At 44.1% G+C, this 16,322-nt stretch overlaps 1 protein-coding gene across 6 annotated transcripts in view; it reads left to right on the forward strand.

Moving 5' to 3' along the window:
• AMOTL1 (angiomotin like 1) overlaps positions 1-16,322 on the forward strand; it is a 78,906-nt gene that overhangs the window by 8,894 nt on the left and 53,690 nt on the right. Inside the window, exons 2-3 of one of the 6 annotated variants that reach the window (XM_081860170.1) lie at positions 3,637-3,817; positions 6,230-6,280. In XM_081860170.1, the coding sequence (XP_081716296.1) occupies positions 3,733-3,817; positions 6,230-6,280 (136 nt within the window). In that variant the 5' untranslated portion in view covers positions 3,637-3,732. The other 5 variants (XM_081860169.1, XM_081860173.1, XM_081860172.1 and 2 more) reach the window with 5 other exon arrangements.

Below are 16,322 nucleotides of genomic sequence, written 5' to 3' on the forward strand. Positions count from 1 at the left end.
ATTTCCACTGCTCCCTCCCTTGTTTTGGAGTTGCCGAGGGGGGCGCCGGAGGGATCTTTGCACCACAATGCTGGATATGCTTAAGACGGCCCTGGAAACTGTTGGAATTGTGCCTCGGTCAGAGGTATGTGCCTATCTGTCCAGGCACCGGCTGAATTCCTTTTGACCTCCCTCCTGCGACTCCCGGCAGGAAAAACAGTTGAGGTCCGTATCGGCGATTTTTCCCAGACTGTGAGAAAAACACACCACTGCTTCTCCTCCTCCCTGCATATCCCCAGGGAGGGGAATCAGACTCAGACAGAAATGTATCTACACGCTTTTATTCCTGTCTTTAGCAGCCATACAGATAAAGATGTCTGCACTCTTCGAACAACAGAGAAACTCAAAACTCCACCCATGTACATCCTATACAGATCATATGACACACACTGAGCTCACATCCGGTGCTCAATACTGAGAATGGACTGCCCCTTTCTTGCCATGGCAACAGCCACAAACATCCTGTCTGGCTTTCCAGTCAGCAGCAGCTGGCTTAGCTGCTTCTTCTTGCTTCTGCATTGCTTCTTTATGGTAACATACTCCCCCTAAAGAATCAATGCGTGCAGCGTGCAATGCTTGATCCAGAGAAGAAAACAAACAGTTGTTATATGTATAACATTCCCCTGTTGTTTCAGTTCCACCCTTGGAACTACCCGCCACTGGTTTTACCAATGTACCTCTCTGGTTGTGTGACTTCCAAGGAATGAGTGCTTCTGCATTACCTTGGCTAGCAACTCTCTGTTGTGCCTTTGTCTCTGACTCAGACACAGCTTCAATTTGACCTTGGTCGTTTACAACAGCAACACATGTAATAGCTAGGTTGGCAAACTCTTTTGAATACCTCTTGGGTGGCACACCCTTCGTTGCTCTCTCAGACCTACGTAAGAGGTGCTGCTCTTCTCTGTTTTCTGGTTCAGCCTTTGGACTCTTTGGTGAACCAGTGCTAAGCTTAATCAGTGGCTCATCCTCCTCTTCTGAGGGTCTAGTCATTTTGTGAGATTTTCTCTCAATGACTGTGACAACTGAGCTGTCTGAGCTATCGCTGTCATCATCAGTACTACTGAATTCAATAAAATCAACATCATCATCATCAGAATCATCATCATCTCCTGTGGGAAATGTGTGAACAATCACTCTCTCCTGTTCAGGAGCACTCTCTAGAAATTTTGTGAGAATCACCTGACCAGATTCAGACAAAATTTCTCTGTAGAGACCCTTTTCATAACCCACAAAAATGCCTCTGGCATTCTTTACTCCACCCGGAGCTTCTGTCCTCACATGAGACCCAAAAACCTTGAAATGGGCAACAGAAGGTTTTCTGTGGGACAGTTTCTCAAAAGGAGAACTTCCCAACTCTTTTGAAAACTTTCTCAACCACGTATAACAAAACGACATTAGCGACTCAGCCCAGTACTCATGTGGCAGATGTGAACTAAGCAATTGCGCTTCCATTCCCTTTTGCAATTCTTTGTTCACCCTAACACAGACACATCTCTTCCAAGCTTCTTCGGAAGCTGCAATTTTGTGTCTTATCCCAATCTTCTTCAGGAACCTCTGGAAATCCTGTAAAAGAAAAATTGGCTTCTCATCTGTGCAAAGACAATTTATGTCAGCATCATGCATATTTTTAACCTTGTCACAAAACTCTTCAAACCTTTCTAAGGCGTCTTTTGGTCTCTCCAAAAGATAAATCCAGACAAAACCTGTGAAAGAATCAACACATATTAGGTAATACTTTGCATTGCCTCTAGATGGTGCTAGAGGACCAATCACATCAGCATACACCCGCTGAAATGCCTTGTCGACCCTCGAGGTGACCTGCTTGGTGTTCTTCTTGGCTACACCTGCAAAAGAGATCATGTTAGAATTACATTTCATGTAATCACTTTGATTAAAAGTCAACAAATACAGTCCATCTTTCTCTTTGGCAGAAAGATACAGCTCTCCATCTTTGTAGATCTCGCAGCACTCATCATCATAGGACAGTTTTAGTCCCTTCTTGGCGAAACGCTGAGCAGATTGTACTTCAACTCTGGAACCAAATAAACATTGTTTATAATCAAGTTCAGACTTTCAAGATACACAGTTCCAATTCCGGTCACTTCTAGCTCTTGACCGTTGGCTTGTTGTACAACGAAGCTTTGCTTGTTAAACGACGAAAATAGCTCTCTGTGATGGGTCATGTGAACCGTCGCTCCCGTGTCAATGACTGCCTGACGCCTCAGACTTCGTGGAGCTTCCCTTGGCACCTTTGTTCTGACGTGGCTTCTTACAGTTCCGCTGAAGATGCCCAGTCTGTCCACAATTGAAACATCGGACAACGTTCAAAGCTACAGCATTATCTCCAGTAGCAGTAGCAGTGGGGGTGTCAGAACTCCGTTCTTGTCTCCCCCTGTCCTTTACGTCCAGTGCAGCAAGTCTGTCCTGTTCATTCAGCACCACGGCAAAGACCCTCTCCGAAGTCAATTCATTCGCTGGGAGGGACCCCAGCTGACTGGCAACGGTTTTGTAAGTCCGATTCAGGCTGTTTATCATCATGAAGCAAAACACTTCCTCATCCAGACGGAAATTGCGTTCCACCATCTGTTGGCGCAGAAATTTCATTTCCGTCAGGTGCGCTTGAACATCTCCATCAGGCGCAAGCCTCAGGTTGGTCAGCTTTTCAAAATACAGCAACGCTGAAGAACCTGCATCTCTCTGATGTGTCCTTCTCAGTGTGTCCCAAACTTCTTTCGCGTGCTGTAAATCCTGTATATGGATAAGCTGAGAGTCTGACACACACAAAATTATAGCCGTCCTCTGAACAACTCTCATCACCCTTGACAAAATGTCCCAGGATTCTTGGTTTAATACTGTTTTAAAATGTATAGTGCAAATGGGGCCTTAGTGAGTTTCCTACAGAAAGCAATACAGCCAAGGATTGGAGAGGCAGTTCAATTGATATGATTGATGGAGGAAGGGTAGAGTTACAAGACCAATACTAACTGAACCCTCAAGAGATTTCATTCACCTTCACTAATACAGATCCTCCAAGTGTCCCTATTTTCCAGGGACATCTCTGATTTAGAGAAGCTGTCCCAGTTTCTGATTTGATCCCAGAATGTCCCACTTTCCCTTAGGATGTCCCTATTTTCATTGGAGAAATGTTGGAGGGCATGGAGTTATCCAACCCTGAAGCCGTCTGTACAAGGAAGGTTTTTTTCCAAAATGTTTAATGTTTTATTATGTTCTTATATACGTTGGAAGCTGCCCAGAGTGGCTGGGGCAACCCAGTAAGATGTGTGGGGTATAAATAGTAAAATTATCATTACGGAATGGGACGTCCCTATTTTCATTGGAGAAATGTTGGAGGTTATGCTATGTGCACATTATACCTTTAAAGCATATTCAGAGCACATTTTTCTCCTCAAAGAATTCTGAGCTCTGTAGTTTACCCTCACAGAGTTGCAGTGTGCAGCAACCTTAAACAAACTACATTGCCCAGAATTCTTTGAGTGTTGCAGCATTTCTGCTTCAGTGGCAACCTTCCATTCTTTCATATCCTGAAGTCGCTGGCACTTAACATAATTAACTATACATTGCACATTTTTCTTTCAGAAAGAACTGCCACCTCTTTCTTGTCATCTTGCAAAGCTTGCCTTGACTTTGCACAGATCGTTCAAAGTAGTGGTTCCTTTGACCTTGCACCAAAAGATGGACTTGAGTGAAAACTGGGATTTGGATGATGACAACTGGCTGACCCACAGTGGAATTATTCATTTGCTCAATGCTTTAAGAGGTATGGTATTCCAGATGGCTGTTAGATCTTACCCACCTCTAAGGATGGAAGGATCTGCCAGTTTTGATTCTTTCGGTTTCTCATTTTTCCAATCTTGAATGCAGTTCACTATATTTTGCAGCAACGTGTGGGGTGTTTTTTTTAAAGTCCTAATGAAAAATTTTCAGCATTTTATTCCATCCCCCCCCCAATAACTACCTTTTTACATGTGGTTTTGACTAATGTACACATTTTTGCAATCTTCCCTAATATAAGGCATGTTCTTTTCATTAATATTTTCATTTTTATGCATATTTCCCCCTAATATATGCATTTTTGCAAACATTGTTCAGTTGGGGTTTTTTTTTGGGGGGGGGCAACTGCAACTTTGAAAGGACAGCTATTTGCATTTCATAGGTTATACTGAATTTAATTTTCCCTCCCAGGCCAATAGTGGAGATGAGAGGAAAGGAGAAATAACAAAACAGTTAAACACTCTCTCCTAGATACCTGCTTTCCTAGTGTTTCCTACATGTCTGTTAAAATAAGTTGGAGATCCTAATTGCACATCTCTTGCTGCATTACATTTAGGTTGGCATTCAGGCTGACTGTATACCCAATAATAATAAAAATAGCAAATAACAGTTTGCTTTCTACATGTGTAAGGGGCTTTTTGTAGTGAGGATGGGAACCAAGGTGTTTGCATTGTGTTGCATTGAAGGAAGGGTTCTAAAGGCACACAGAGATAATTAGCAACCTTTGGTAGCTCTATTTATTATTAAGAGTTGTCTTATGTTAAGAGTGGATTTGTTTCTTAGGATCCCCGTCTCCACTGTTAACCCCATTTCAATACTCTGCAGCAGAAGACATTGCACCTTTTCGTTAACCAGGGGTGGTGAACCTATGGCAGATATTTGTGGGACTACGACTGCCATCATCATTGACCATTGGCTATGCTGGCTGGCCCTGCCAAAAAATCTACAGGGGAATACAGCCTCTTATCCAAGTGTACACACAGGCAACCAGTAGTCTGGTCCTCTGACTCTTTCACCCATGGCTTTATAATAACAGTTTATGAAGCAGTAGACCAGGGGTCAGCAAACTTTTTCAGCAGGGGGCCAATCCACTGTCCCTCAGACCTTGTGGGGGGCTGGACTATATTTTGGAAAAATAAATAAATGAACAAATTCTTATGCCCCACAAATAACCCAGAGATGCATTTTAAATTAAAGGGCACATTCTACTCATGTAAAAACACCCTGATTCCCAGACCGTCCATGGGCTGGATTGAGAAGGCGATTGGGCCGCATCCTGCCCCCGGGCCTTAGTTTGCCTACCCATGCAGTAGACAAATGTCTGAATGGGGCCACTGGCTTCGAATCCTCATTCAGCCATGAGGCTCAGTGAGTGATCTAGGCTTCGTCGCTCTTTCTCGGCCTAATTTGCCTCAGAGTGGCTGAGAGAAAAATATAGGCTAAATCCACAGCTAAGGCACTGAGGGGTTTTGGGGGGGGGGGAGGCTAATATAAAGAAAGAAAGCAGGCAGGGAGACCGTTGTTTTCTCCATGACACCATAGGCAGATAAAAATGTTGCAGGCATCGTGAAAAAGGGGGTGAAAAAGCTGCAAACAGGTGCAGGGAAAAAGTGAAGATTAACATTCCCCCTGCACCCCGCTTTATCCTACCAAATAAGAAGTATTCTGGCTCCACAAATACCTATGGACTATGAGGGCTGCTTTTGTGATTACCAGTACTTATTCTACATTCAAAAGACTTGGTATTTTGTCGATTTATTCACTTTGGATCTGGTCATTACTATTTTTATTTTTTGTGGGAGGGGGATACAATTTCTAAAACACAACCTAAAAAAAGGATGGAGAGTTAATGCCTATTACGTTTGCAGAATATGCCTGCTTTGGTTGCCTAGCAACCAATGCGAGGCAGGCTCAGATGGCAGAAAGGGGGCTGCATTGACGGAAAGGAGGTAGCTGTGTCAATTCAGGTGGGTAAGAGAAAGGAATGCTCCAGTCACTCCTCACATCTGAAAGCCACAGATGGCTTTTTCAGAACAAACTTTGGGTTCCCTCAAAGGAAGAAGATGGCACCAGGGAGGCGTTGCCAAAATAAGGAGGTGAGAGTCGAGAAAGAGGATGCGCAACCATCTATCAGAGTATTTGGCCAGTGCAAAGTTTGTGGGCTGATGAGACCAAATAGCATCGTTCTGTGATGGAGATGCTTTTTCCTGTGTCCAAAGTTTATTGTCGTCGTCAATCAAATCAGGCAGTGCTGAATTTAGGCACGGTATGAGGGGTGGTCCTAACTAAGTAGCTAAAAGAGAAGACCTTCGTAACTGCCACTCTGCCACGCATCAATTATGACAAATGCCATTAGTCTGGTTTTTCAAAAGGTTTGTTTTCTTCTCTCCCCCACCAGACACCGAGGCTTCCAAAGGTGATCCAGTGATCTTTGGTACCCATCAGATAGGTAAGTAAATATATTTGGAATTATTCGCATCTTTTGCAGTACAGTTTTGAGATGTTTTAGGCTGCAGTCCTATATACATGTACATGAACTCTGTGGGATTTACTTCTGAGTAGATGTGTCCAGGATTCACTGTTAAATACTGAAAATATAGGATGGCTATATTTTCCTATCAAGTTTTTTGGCGAGTTTTTAAGGGCTGAGCAAAAAATGGCTTCACGGAAGTATTCACTCTGTTTGTGTGTGGTGAAATTGTGGGTGACATTTTGCTGAATATTCTTGGCAGGCGGAAGCAAAATTCCGCAACAGAAAATTCTGAGGGATTCCAGCTCCCTTAACATTGAAACTCCATGGTTACTTCATACTCGTGGATGAATGAGCTAGGAAAGTCAGGCTAGAAAAGGCAGAAGCCAAAGCCCATTGCTTCCTTCACTAATATTGAGAAATATTAAAAACTGGATCCACAGATGCACTCAAAACTCATGGGGGGCAACACAGGGGGTGATATCTTGCTGAATGTTCTCAGGGGAGGACTGCAGTCGTCTAACAAGAACAGCTTGAAAAAAGAGCATTTTTCAAAAAAAATTGTCAGAAAATTAATTTCTGAGAAATTTTGGCTCAGCTCTGTCTTGTGATGTGAGATTTCTGCCGCTTGGAAGCTTTAGTCACCTGTGTTGGAGGTTTATTGTGAAGCTAGCTTGACCAAAGAGGCTGTACTTGTAGAACTGTTGCTTGCTCCAAGTGTGGTGGCAATTGACCTCTAATCCAGTGTTTCCCAACCTTGTGGCTCCAGCTGTTTTTGAACTACAACTCCCATCATCCCTGACTAGCAAGACCAGTGGCAAGGGATGATGGGAATTGTAGTCCAAAAACAGCTGGAGGCACAAGGTTGGGAAACACTGCTCTAATCAATACTAGCCCTTGACCTCTAATCAATACTAGCCCTTGACCTCTAATCAATGCTAGCCCTTAACCAAATGGCGCACCAGGCAAAAACGAGAATGTTTGGTGCTCCTTTTCCTTTTTCTTTTTTTTTTAATAATATTTATTCAAATTGTAAAGATTACAAAGAGTATATTAAAAAAAACAAAAATAAAAAATACAGAAAAAATACAAACAGAAAAGAAAAAACAGCTCAAACCTTTACATAGCTTTCTTTCCTTTGCTTATTTCCTTGACCTCCTCACACCTCCCTTTTTTGTATTCTAGTTCAATTTGATATTTCAGCAAATCCTTTCCAGCTTTGTTTTTATCCTAATAATTTATCTTAATATACTGTAATTTTACATTCTCATCTTTCACCAATTAAAAAATCAATTTTTACCTAATCCTTTATATCATTTCTGCTAAAACCACATTACTTCCTTCCAACATCCTTCTAACATTCCTGAATTTTAACATTCCTGAACTTTAAATTTTTTCCAATCTTCTTCCACCAACTCTTTACCTTGGTCTCGGATTCTGCCAGTCCTTTTCCTTTTTCTAGGTTTTGGATATCTTGTTATTATTTTTTGTTGTTGTTTGCTTTCGTAGCTTCCTGCACAACTTTGATGCATGATTTAATCAAGCTGTTGTACATTTTTCTGTGAATAGTTATGATCGGTACCATAATATCAACGTAATGTTATCCGTGTGGGTCAGTGTTGTCTTTGCAAGCAAATCTGTATTGTTTGTTTCAGGTGTTGAGTGGGTAGCCTGTGACAATGGCACCCACATGATTTTCTCAATTATCGTTTGCTAAATCAGTCTCGATATGTGATGGATCCTTTTGGTATTAGCTGCAGATGATTTGGGGCAGATTCTGCCTATTCTGCAACTGCAGCCCCACCTGACTGGAAAATATTCCTAGGAAGAGAGGTCAAGTTAGATTGAAATTTTACAATCTCAGGGCGTACTGACATAGTCAGTGTGCTATGTGGCACTGCCTTTGATACATAGAATGATCACGTTAGAAGGGACCTCAAAGATAATCAAGTCCAACCCTGCCCATGCAGGAAAAACATTGCTACAAGTGATTTGATGGCATACATTGTGTATGCCATCAAATGCCAGCAGTGCCCTTCAGCTCTCTATATTGGACGAACAGGCCAAACCCTACGCCAAAGGATAAATGGACATAAGTCTGACATCAGGAATCACAAGACAGAGAAGCCAGTAGGAGAACACTTCAATCTCCCAGGACATTCAATACAGGATCTCAAAGCAGCTCTCCTATTACAAAAGAATTTCAGAAACAGACTTGAAAGAGAAGTTGCTGACATACAACTTATCACTAAACTGAAAACTATGGAGACACCTGGTCTGAATAGAGATATTGGATTCCTGTCTCATTACATATGCTAATCATCTGCATACTATCCCTGGCTTTTTCCTGTAGGAGTAATTGCAGGCATTAGAAGGTTTACCATACCCATTGAGTCAATCACCCATCTCATACTACCCTCCTGAGAAAAACCCTCTCACTATATATAAGGGTCTGGTGACTTCTGTTTTAGTGTATCTGAAGAAGTGTGCATGCACACAAAAGCTTATACCAAGAACAAACTTAATTGGTCTCTAAGGTGCTACTTGGGACACGGGTGGCGCTGTGGGTAAAACCTCAGTGCCTAGGACTTGCCGATCGTATGGTTGGTGGTTCGAATCCCCGCGGTGGGGTGAGCTCCCATCTTTCGGTCCCAGCTCCTGCCCACCTAGCAGTTGGAAAGCACCCTTAAGTGCAAGTAGATAAATAGGTACCGCTTTATAGCGGGAAGGTAAACGGCGTTTCCGTGTGCTGCGCTGGTGCTGGCTCGCCAGAGCAGCTTCGTCACGCTGGCCACGTGACCTGGAAGTGTCTTCGGACAGCGCTGGCTCCCGGCCTCTTAAGTGACATGAGCGCACAACCCTAGAGTCGGACACGACTGGCCCGTACGGGCAGGGGTACCTTTACCTTTACCTTTAAGGTGCTACTGGACAATTTTTATTTTTTTAATATATATTTTGGTTGCTACAAGTGTTCCTGATAGGTTGGATTGTTATCTGCCAGGGGTCCTATATCATCAGATTTCCTGCATTAGCAGGGGGGTGGTCAAGGGAATGGCTGGATCTCCTCAGCTACACCCAGCTCTGGGTGCAAGGGTGCTTGCAATCACTGGAAATAAGGCTAGGAGTTATTCTTCTTTGGATCAAAGATTAGGCACCTTGCTGGAGGAAAATTAGAGCTGATTATCTACAACTGAGGTATTGTCTAGCACAGGGATGGGGGATGTGTGGGCCCCAGATGTTGTTGGACTACAGTTCCCATCATCCCTGACCATTGGCCATGACGTTATCTGACCAGTTAATTTTAGAGCTGCACAAAGTGTCTATGGGGATGACAAACTTGTGATTGTTATGGCCAGCCCCAAGAAACTGATGAATCCAGATGGATTTCTGAATTCCCTGCTATGGGTTGGTGGTGGTGGGGAGTTTCCTGCAGATTCAGCCAGAACTCCTGGTCTCCATTTGGGATGAGGGAATGTCTTGGGTCATATACACAATTGCTCCCAAATGGCCCTGAACTAATTTTAAAGCCAGTTTGGAACCGTGATTATACAGGTATATTATTCTTGGTATTAGTAATATTGGGCTTCTTTTATGCTTGTAGTTTTTTGTTGCTGCAAGTTGCTTTGAATGGACTTTGCTTGGAAATGCAGCATATATTGTATGTAAATATGTGGTGGGCCAGAAGCTCCCACTTTCTAGGTTTAGCACCGTATTCAAGTTCACATGCTTGCCAGCCCCATTCAAATCCTTGCATGGGTGTACAGATGGGTTTGCAATCTAGCCAGTTCCTGTGGCAGCACCAGTTGTATGAACTAGCAAATCTACACACATGGTTCCTCACATCTTATGGAATCCTAGTGCCCCCCCCCCTTTTGAGCACAGAGGCTGCCAAGTATATATGGAGGAATCTGTCAATTTTGCATTCTTGCTTTTCATGTATTAAGTTCATATCTCCACATTTCAGTGGTCTGTGATTTCTTTTTAAGGATTCATGAACATTCTTCAGCTTTTCAGTTCAAATTTCGCTGAATATACACATTTTTTAATGCAGTGCCCATTTCGAAAAGCAAAAACACATTTTTGTATGCCTTTTTTCACTAATATGTGTATTTTGGGGCACACTTTCCCCAAATATACACATTTCTGTGCACATTATTTGGAGAACTGCATAGCAGAATTCTGAGAAGTCTGAATTTCGAAGAATAACTGTATTTCGGTTTGCCTAAAGGTAAAGGGACCCCTGACCGTTAGGTCCAGTCGCGGATGACTCTGGGGTTGCTGTGCTCATCTCACTTTTTTGGCCAAGGGAGCCGGCGTTTGTCCGCAGACAGCTTCCTGGTCATGTGGCCAGCATGACTAAGCCACTGCTGGGAAACCAGAGCAGCGCACAGAAACGCCGTTTACCTTCACACCAGAGTGGTACCTATTTATCTACTTGCACTTTCACATTTTTTCGAACTTCTAGGTTGGCAGGAGCAGGGACCGGGCAATGGGAGCTCACCCCGTCGCAGGGATTCAAACTGCTGACATTCTGATTGGCAAGCCCTAGGCTCTTTGGTTTAGACCACAGTGCCACCTGGTTTGCCTATTGGTCCATAAAGTACAAAATAGGTAGGTTTGCATTGAAATGCAAACTGAGCCATTCTTACTGGCGAGAATCTGAATTCTCAGCTTCTCTCCTAACCCAACAAAGGCAGAGCAGTTGCAGTAATGATCCCTCCAGTCAGTATCCTGTAGAGGTCCTCTGCAGCTGATGCAGAACAGAGCCAGATGCCAGTGTGGACGTGCACAAAAAAGAGTCGGAAGCTAAAGCATTTGTGATTTTCATTGCAGCACAACTAGAAATCTAATTCCATTTGATGTTCTTTAAAAAAAAAAAAATCTCCCCCAAGCTGTTTGCTCAGATTATTTAGTGGCCACCCAGCTGTGAGAATTGGCTTTTTTTCCCCTTCCCCCTCTCACATTCTGACCTCATCTGAGCTTGGAATGAATCCAAGGAGCCAGTGCTGTGTCTGACAGCATCCTCTGTCAGAAACAAAAGAGGTCAAATTATTAAAAGAAAGTAAGAAAGGGGCGCTCTTCACATCCAAATAGAGAAAACAGATGTGCGGTGACTTTTTTTCGGTGCTCTTTCCAGCAGCAGCCCTGTACGTTAGGAGAAGGCGCATTAGGCGGATATGTTATAAATATGTACATTCATCACCATGGCAAAAGATCTCGCGGCGACTATTAATTTTAGGGGTGGAATACAAGGTCTCTTTCAGTGCCTACCAGATTCGGGTGCCAATGGGCCATGTGGTAGCAAGGCTCGCTTTAAACACTTCTTGCAGACGGAACTTTGGAGCTACTGTGGGACAAGGCATGCAGTGAGGAGCTCCTTTGACTCCTCAACGTGACGCAATTTCAGCCGGCAGATTGCTTTTGCCGCGAGATGTGCTGCGGAGAGCTGTGTTTCTCGGGGACGGGGAAATGAGGTTTGTCATTAGTTGGGAATAAGCAGCACTCTTTCGCTAGATCCGTGATGGGGTGAAAAGGATGGTAAGTGACTCTTTTGATGCCACCCTCTAACTATAAATGTAGCTAGCAAAATGTTCATCATTAATTAGGGTAGGGAGGGAATGTACTGACGGAGAGATTTTATATTGCAAGGTCCCCTCTGAGGATGCAATGTGCAAAGCCAGTTCTATCATTAGAAGGGCAGAAGATGACGTTTCAAACTGTTTTGGGGGTTTTGGAACAGCAGTGCTGTTTCCATTCATTTGAATGAATGAATGAAAAGAAATCCTGTAACAAATAAAGTTACAAAACACCACTCTTTTTCAAATATATTCTTGAAAGTATTGTCATGCATGGGGGGAGGTTAGTCTGAATGCTTGGGCCCTCTTCTAATTCTTGGAATAGCCAGGCTAGCTTCTTCGTGAGGTAATAGCCTGGGTGATGGGCCATTAAGGGAATGAAGGAAAGGGCTCTGTGCAAGAGCCTCCTGGCAAATAGAAGGGGAAGAAATGGAGGCAGTGAGAGATTTTACTTTCTTGGGCTCCATGATCACTGCAGATGGTGACAGCAGTCATGAAATTAAAAGACGCCTGCTTCTTGGGAGAAAAGCAATGACAAACCTAGACAGCATCTTAAAAAGCAGAGACATCACCTTGCCAACCAAGGTCCGTATAGTTAAAGCTATGGTTTTCCCAGTAGTGATGTATGGAAGTGAGAACTGGACCATAAAGAAGGCTGATCGCCGAAGAATGGATGCTTTTGAATTATGGTGCTGGAGGAGACTCTTGAGAGTCCCATGGACTGCAAGAAGATCAAATGTATCCATTCTTAAGGAAATGAGCCCTGAGTGCAAGAAGATCAAACCTATCCATTCTGAAGGAAATCAGCCCTGAGTGCTCACTGGAAGGACAGATCCTGAAGCTGAGGCTCCAATACTTTGGCCACCTCATGAGAAGAGAAGATTCCCTGGAAAAGACCCTGATGTTGGGAAAGATCGAGGGCACAAGGAGAAGGGGACAACAGAGGGCGAGATGGTTGGACAGTGTTCTCGAAGCTACGAACATGAGTTTGACCAATCTGGGGGAGGCAGTGGAAGACAGGAGTGCCTGGCGTGCTCTGGTCCATGGGGTCACGAAGAGTCAGACATGACTAAACGACTAAACAACAGAGGCTCCTGCCTCAACTTGCAGGTAATTAGAAGGACAAACGCAGAGTTGAGAGCTGAGAGTGAAGGGATGTGAGCTAGAAACTGGAAGAAAAGCTGCAGACTGGGAAGCTGGAGAGAGTCAGAGCAATGCTTGATTTCTGTTTGAATCCAAGGCTGCAACTATGGAATATTGAAGTATTAATACTGTGAACCGCTCCATCATAGATTCAGGTAGTATATATGTGTAGAATCATAGAATTGTGGAGTTTGAAGGGACTCGAAGGGTGATCTAATCCAACTCCCTGCATTGCAACCTCTGCTTGAAAACCTCCAATGACCAAACTTAAACAGCCTAATGAGGACTGAGCCTGAGCATACTGCTGGGTTTAAAGCACATCCCCCCCCCCCCAAGAAAAAATAATATTGGGATCTGTAGTCTGTTAAGGGTGCTAGGAATTGTAGTTCTGTGAGGGGTAATCTTACACCCACATCACACATTTAAAGCAAATTTAAAACATTTGGCTTCCCTCTGCCCACCAAGAATTCTGAGAACTGGAGTTGGTTAACGGTGCTGGGAATTGTAGTTCTGCAAGGGGTCAACTATAGCTCCCAATATTCTTTTCGGGGAGAAAATGTGCTTTAAATATATGGCTGTGGTAGAGTTGGTTAGGAAATCTGTCTGTCTCTGGAGATACTGGAGAAGTGCACCTTTGGGGCCAAAGTCCAACTGTTGGAAGATTTCAGGACGCCCACCTATCATCATCCTCTGTCTGGCTCTGTCTAGCAGATTTGGAATGAAATGTCTCAACAGTTGTTTTAAGTTATTGCTACATTTTGACTCCAAGTGCTCAAAAAAAACCTGTCAACATCTTTCTACTATTTATTTATTTGATTGATTGATTGATTAGCGGGGGCAGTTGCCCCCCTGCCCCCTAGCTACACCCATGTCCCTACATGCAGGTGTACCAACTTGAATAAAATATTGCGGGGAGGGGAAGTAAGCCCATACCTGCATAATCAATCACATAATATGGTGCATGGTCACCATTTGAATGGCAGTGCCCATCAACTTTTTTGCGGTGGCTCCCTCAATTATTTTATGGGGGCGCTAAAGGGACCCTGGGCTCCTATGCCTGGTGGTCCCTTCCAGCTCTACAATAAGAGTCCACCACCAGGACTCTCTCTCCTCCTGCAGCCTGCACAAAACGCCACAAGAGATGCTGCTTCCAGCCCCTCCAAGTGTTCCTATTTTCCAGAGTTATGGAAAAATCTAGATGCAAGGCTGCTCAGTCACCCTGCTTGTCGGGCAGAGCCTGTGGGTCCCTGCGGAACAAAGAAGGAGTCCAGCCACCAGCCGGAGCAAATAGCTGAAGATCAAAGTTTATTGCGCAACAGGTTCAAAAAGGAATTGAACCCTGAGGATGGGGTGACAAGGACTTTTAAAACTTTCCCACCATATCCCAGAATACAGTTCGCACAGCATCATTGCTACATCACTGACATGTCACAAAAGGGGAGGGGTAGACAGGGGTTACACTAGTTTAACCTTGGCAAACATGTCTTGGTACAAGATTAGCATAAGCAGACATGTCAGGGCAAGACCCAGGTATAAGATTAGCATAGGCAAACACTTCTGAAGTCCCACCACCCAAAGTACAATAGAACTTCCTTTGCACGTCTGAACCCCTTGGCAAGTCTGGTGATGGGATTAGGCTTTCCATGGCCAACAATCAGCTCAGCAATTGTCACCTCTGGGAACTTCCTGGGGTAGGAGGTGTGTATACATGTCCTCACTGGCTAGAGGAGGTGGCAGGGAAAAGAGTCGTTTTTCCAAAGGCAAAATAGTGTTGAAATGGAGGAAACTGGCAAAGGAGTTGATTTTATATGATTGCTAAAGCTAGGTAACTTCCCTGAGCTGTCAAGTCGAAAGGATACATTTAAGCAAAATATTTGTAACATTTAACAACTTTAAAGATGTGCCCCCCGCCCCCGGTAATTTGCGTAACACCAGGCACAGTCCCGAATTTAGGACATCCCTATTTTCATCAGAGAAATGTTGGAGGGTATGGAGTCATTCCACCATGGAGCCATTTAAAGGCAGCCCTGTGTAGGGAAGTTTTTTATGTTTTTTATGTTTTTTATAGATGTTGGAAGCTGCCCAGAGTGGCTGGGGCAACCCAGTCAGATGGGCAGGATATAAAGAATAAAATTATTATTATTTGCATTATTATTATTATTGAATAGGATGCCCCATTTGCATCAGAGAATGACAAACCTAGACAGCATCTTAAAAAGCAGAGACATTACCGTGCCAACAAAGGCCTGTATAGTTAAAGCTATGGTTTTCCCAGTAATGATGTATAGAAGTGAGAGCTGGACCATAAAGAAGGCTGATTGCCGACGAATGGATGCTTTTGAATTATGGTGCTGGAGGAGACTCTTGAGAGTCCCATGGACTGCAAGAAGATCAAACATATCCATTCTTAAGGAAATGAGCCCTGAGTGCTCACTGGAAGGACAGATCCTGAAGCTGAGGCTCCAATACTTTGGCCACCGCATGAGAAGAGAAGACTCCCTGGAAAAGACCCTGATGTTGGGAAAGATGGAGGGCACAAGGAGAAGGGGACGACAGAGGACGAGATGGTTGGACAGTGTTCTTGAAGCTACCAACATGAGTCTGACCAAACTGTGGGAGGCAGTGGAAGACAGGAGTGCCTGGCGTGCTCTGGTCCATGGGGTCACGAAGAGTCGGACACGACTAAACGACTAAACAACAACATGGAGTTATTCCACCACAGAGCCATCTGAAGGCAGCCCTGTGTAGGGAAGTTTTTAAATGTTTTATTATGTTTTTTATATATGTTGGAAGCTTCCCAGAGTGGCTGGGGGCAACCCAGTCGGATGGGCGGGGGTATAAACAGTAAAATAATAATAATAATAATAATAATAATAATAATAATAATAATAATAATAATAATAATAATAATAATAATAATTGATTGGACGCCCCTGTTTGCACCAGATAAATGCTGGAGGGTATGTCCTTCCCACCAGCCGGCGAGAAAGGAACTTTCCCCGGGCGGAAAGTGGAGTTTCCGCGCGCTAGGACCTGGCAAGCGCCGCGCGGCGGCGATGTGCGACTTCCCTGCTGGAGCGTGTGGGTTGGCGGCCGCGGAGCGGGTAGAATTACGCTGGCAATCCCAACCCCTTGGCCGCCTTTCCAAGGGACCGCTCTTGCTTGGCGAAGGAAAAGAAGGAAGATCTGCCCAGAGAGAGACGGAGAAAGCAAGAGGCAGACAAGAGAGAGCGCTCGGCGGGGCGAATACATGGGCCAACATTAGGACCCAGAGAAGCCGGCGATGATTTGGGCAGTAGGTA

This window comes from Podarcis erhardii (assembly GCF_964252035.2).
Source record: "Podarcis erhardii genome assembly, chromosome: 4".
In the NCBI taxonomy this organism is placed as follows: domain Eukaryota; kingdom Metazoa; phylum Chordata; class Lepidosauria; order Squamata; family Lacertidae; genus Podarcis; species Podarcis erhardii.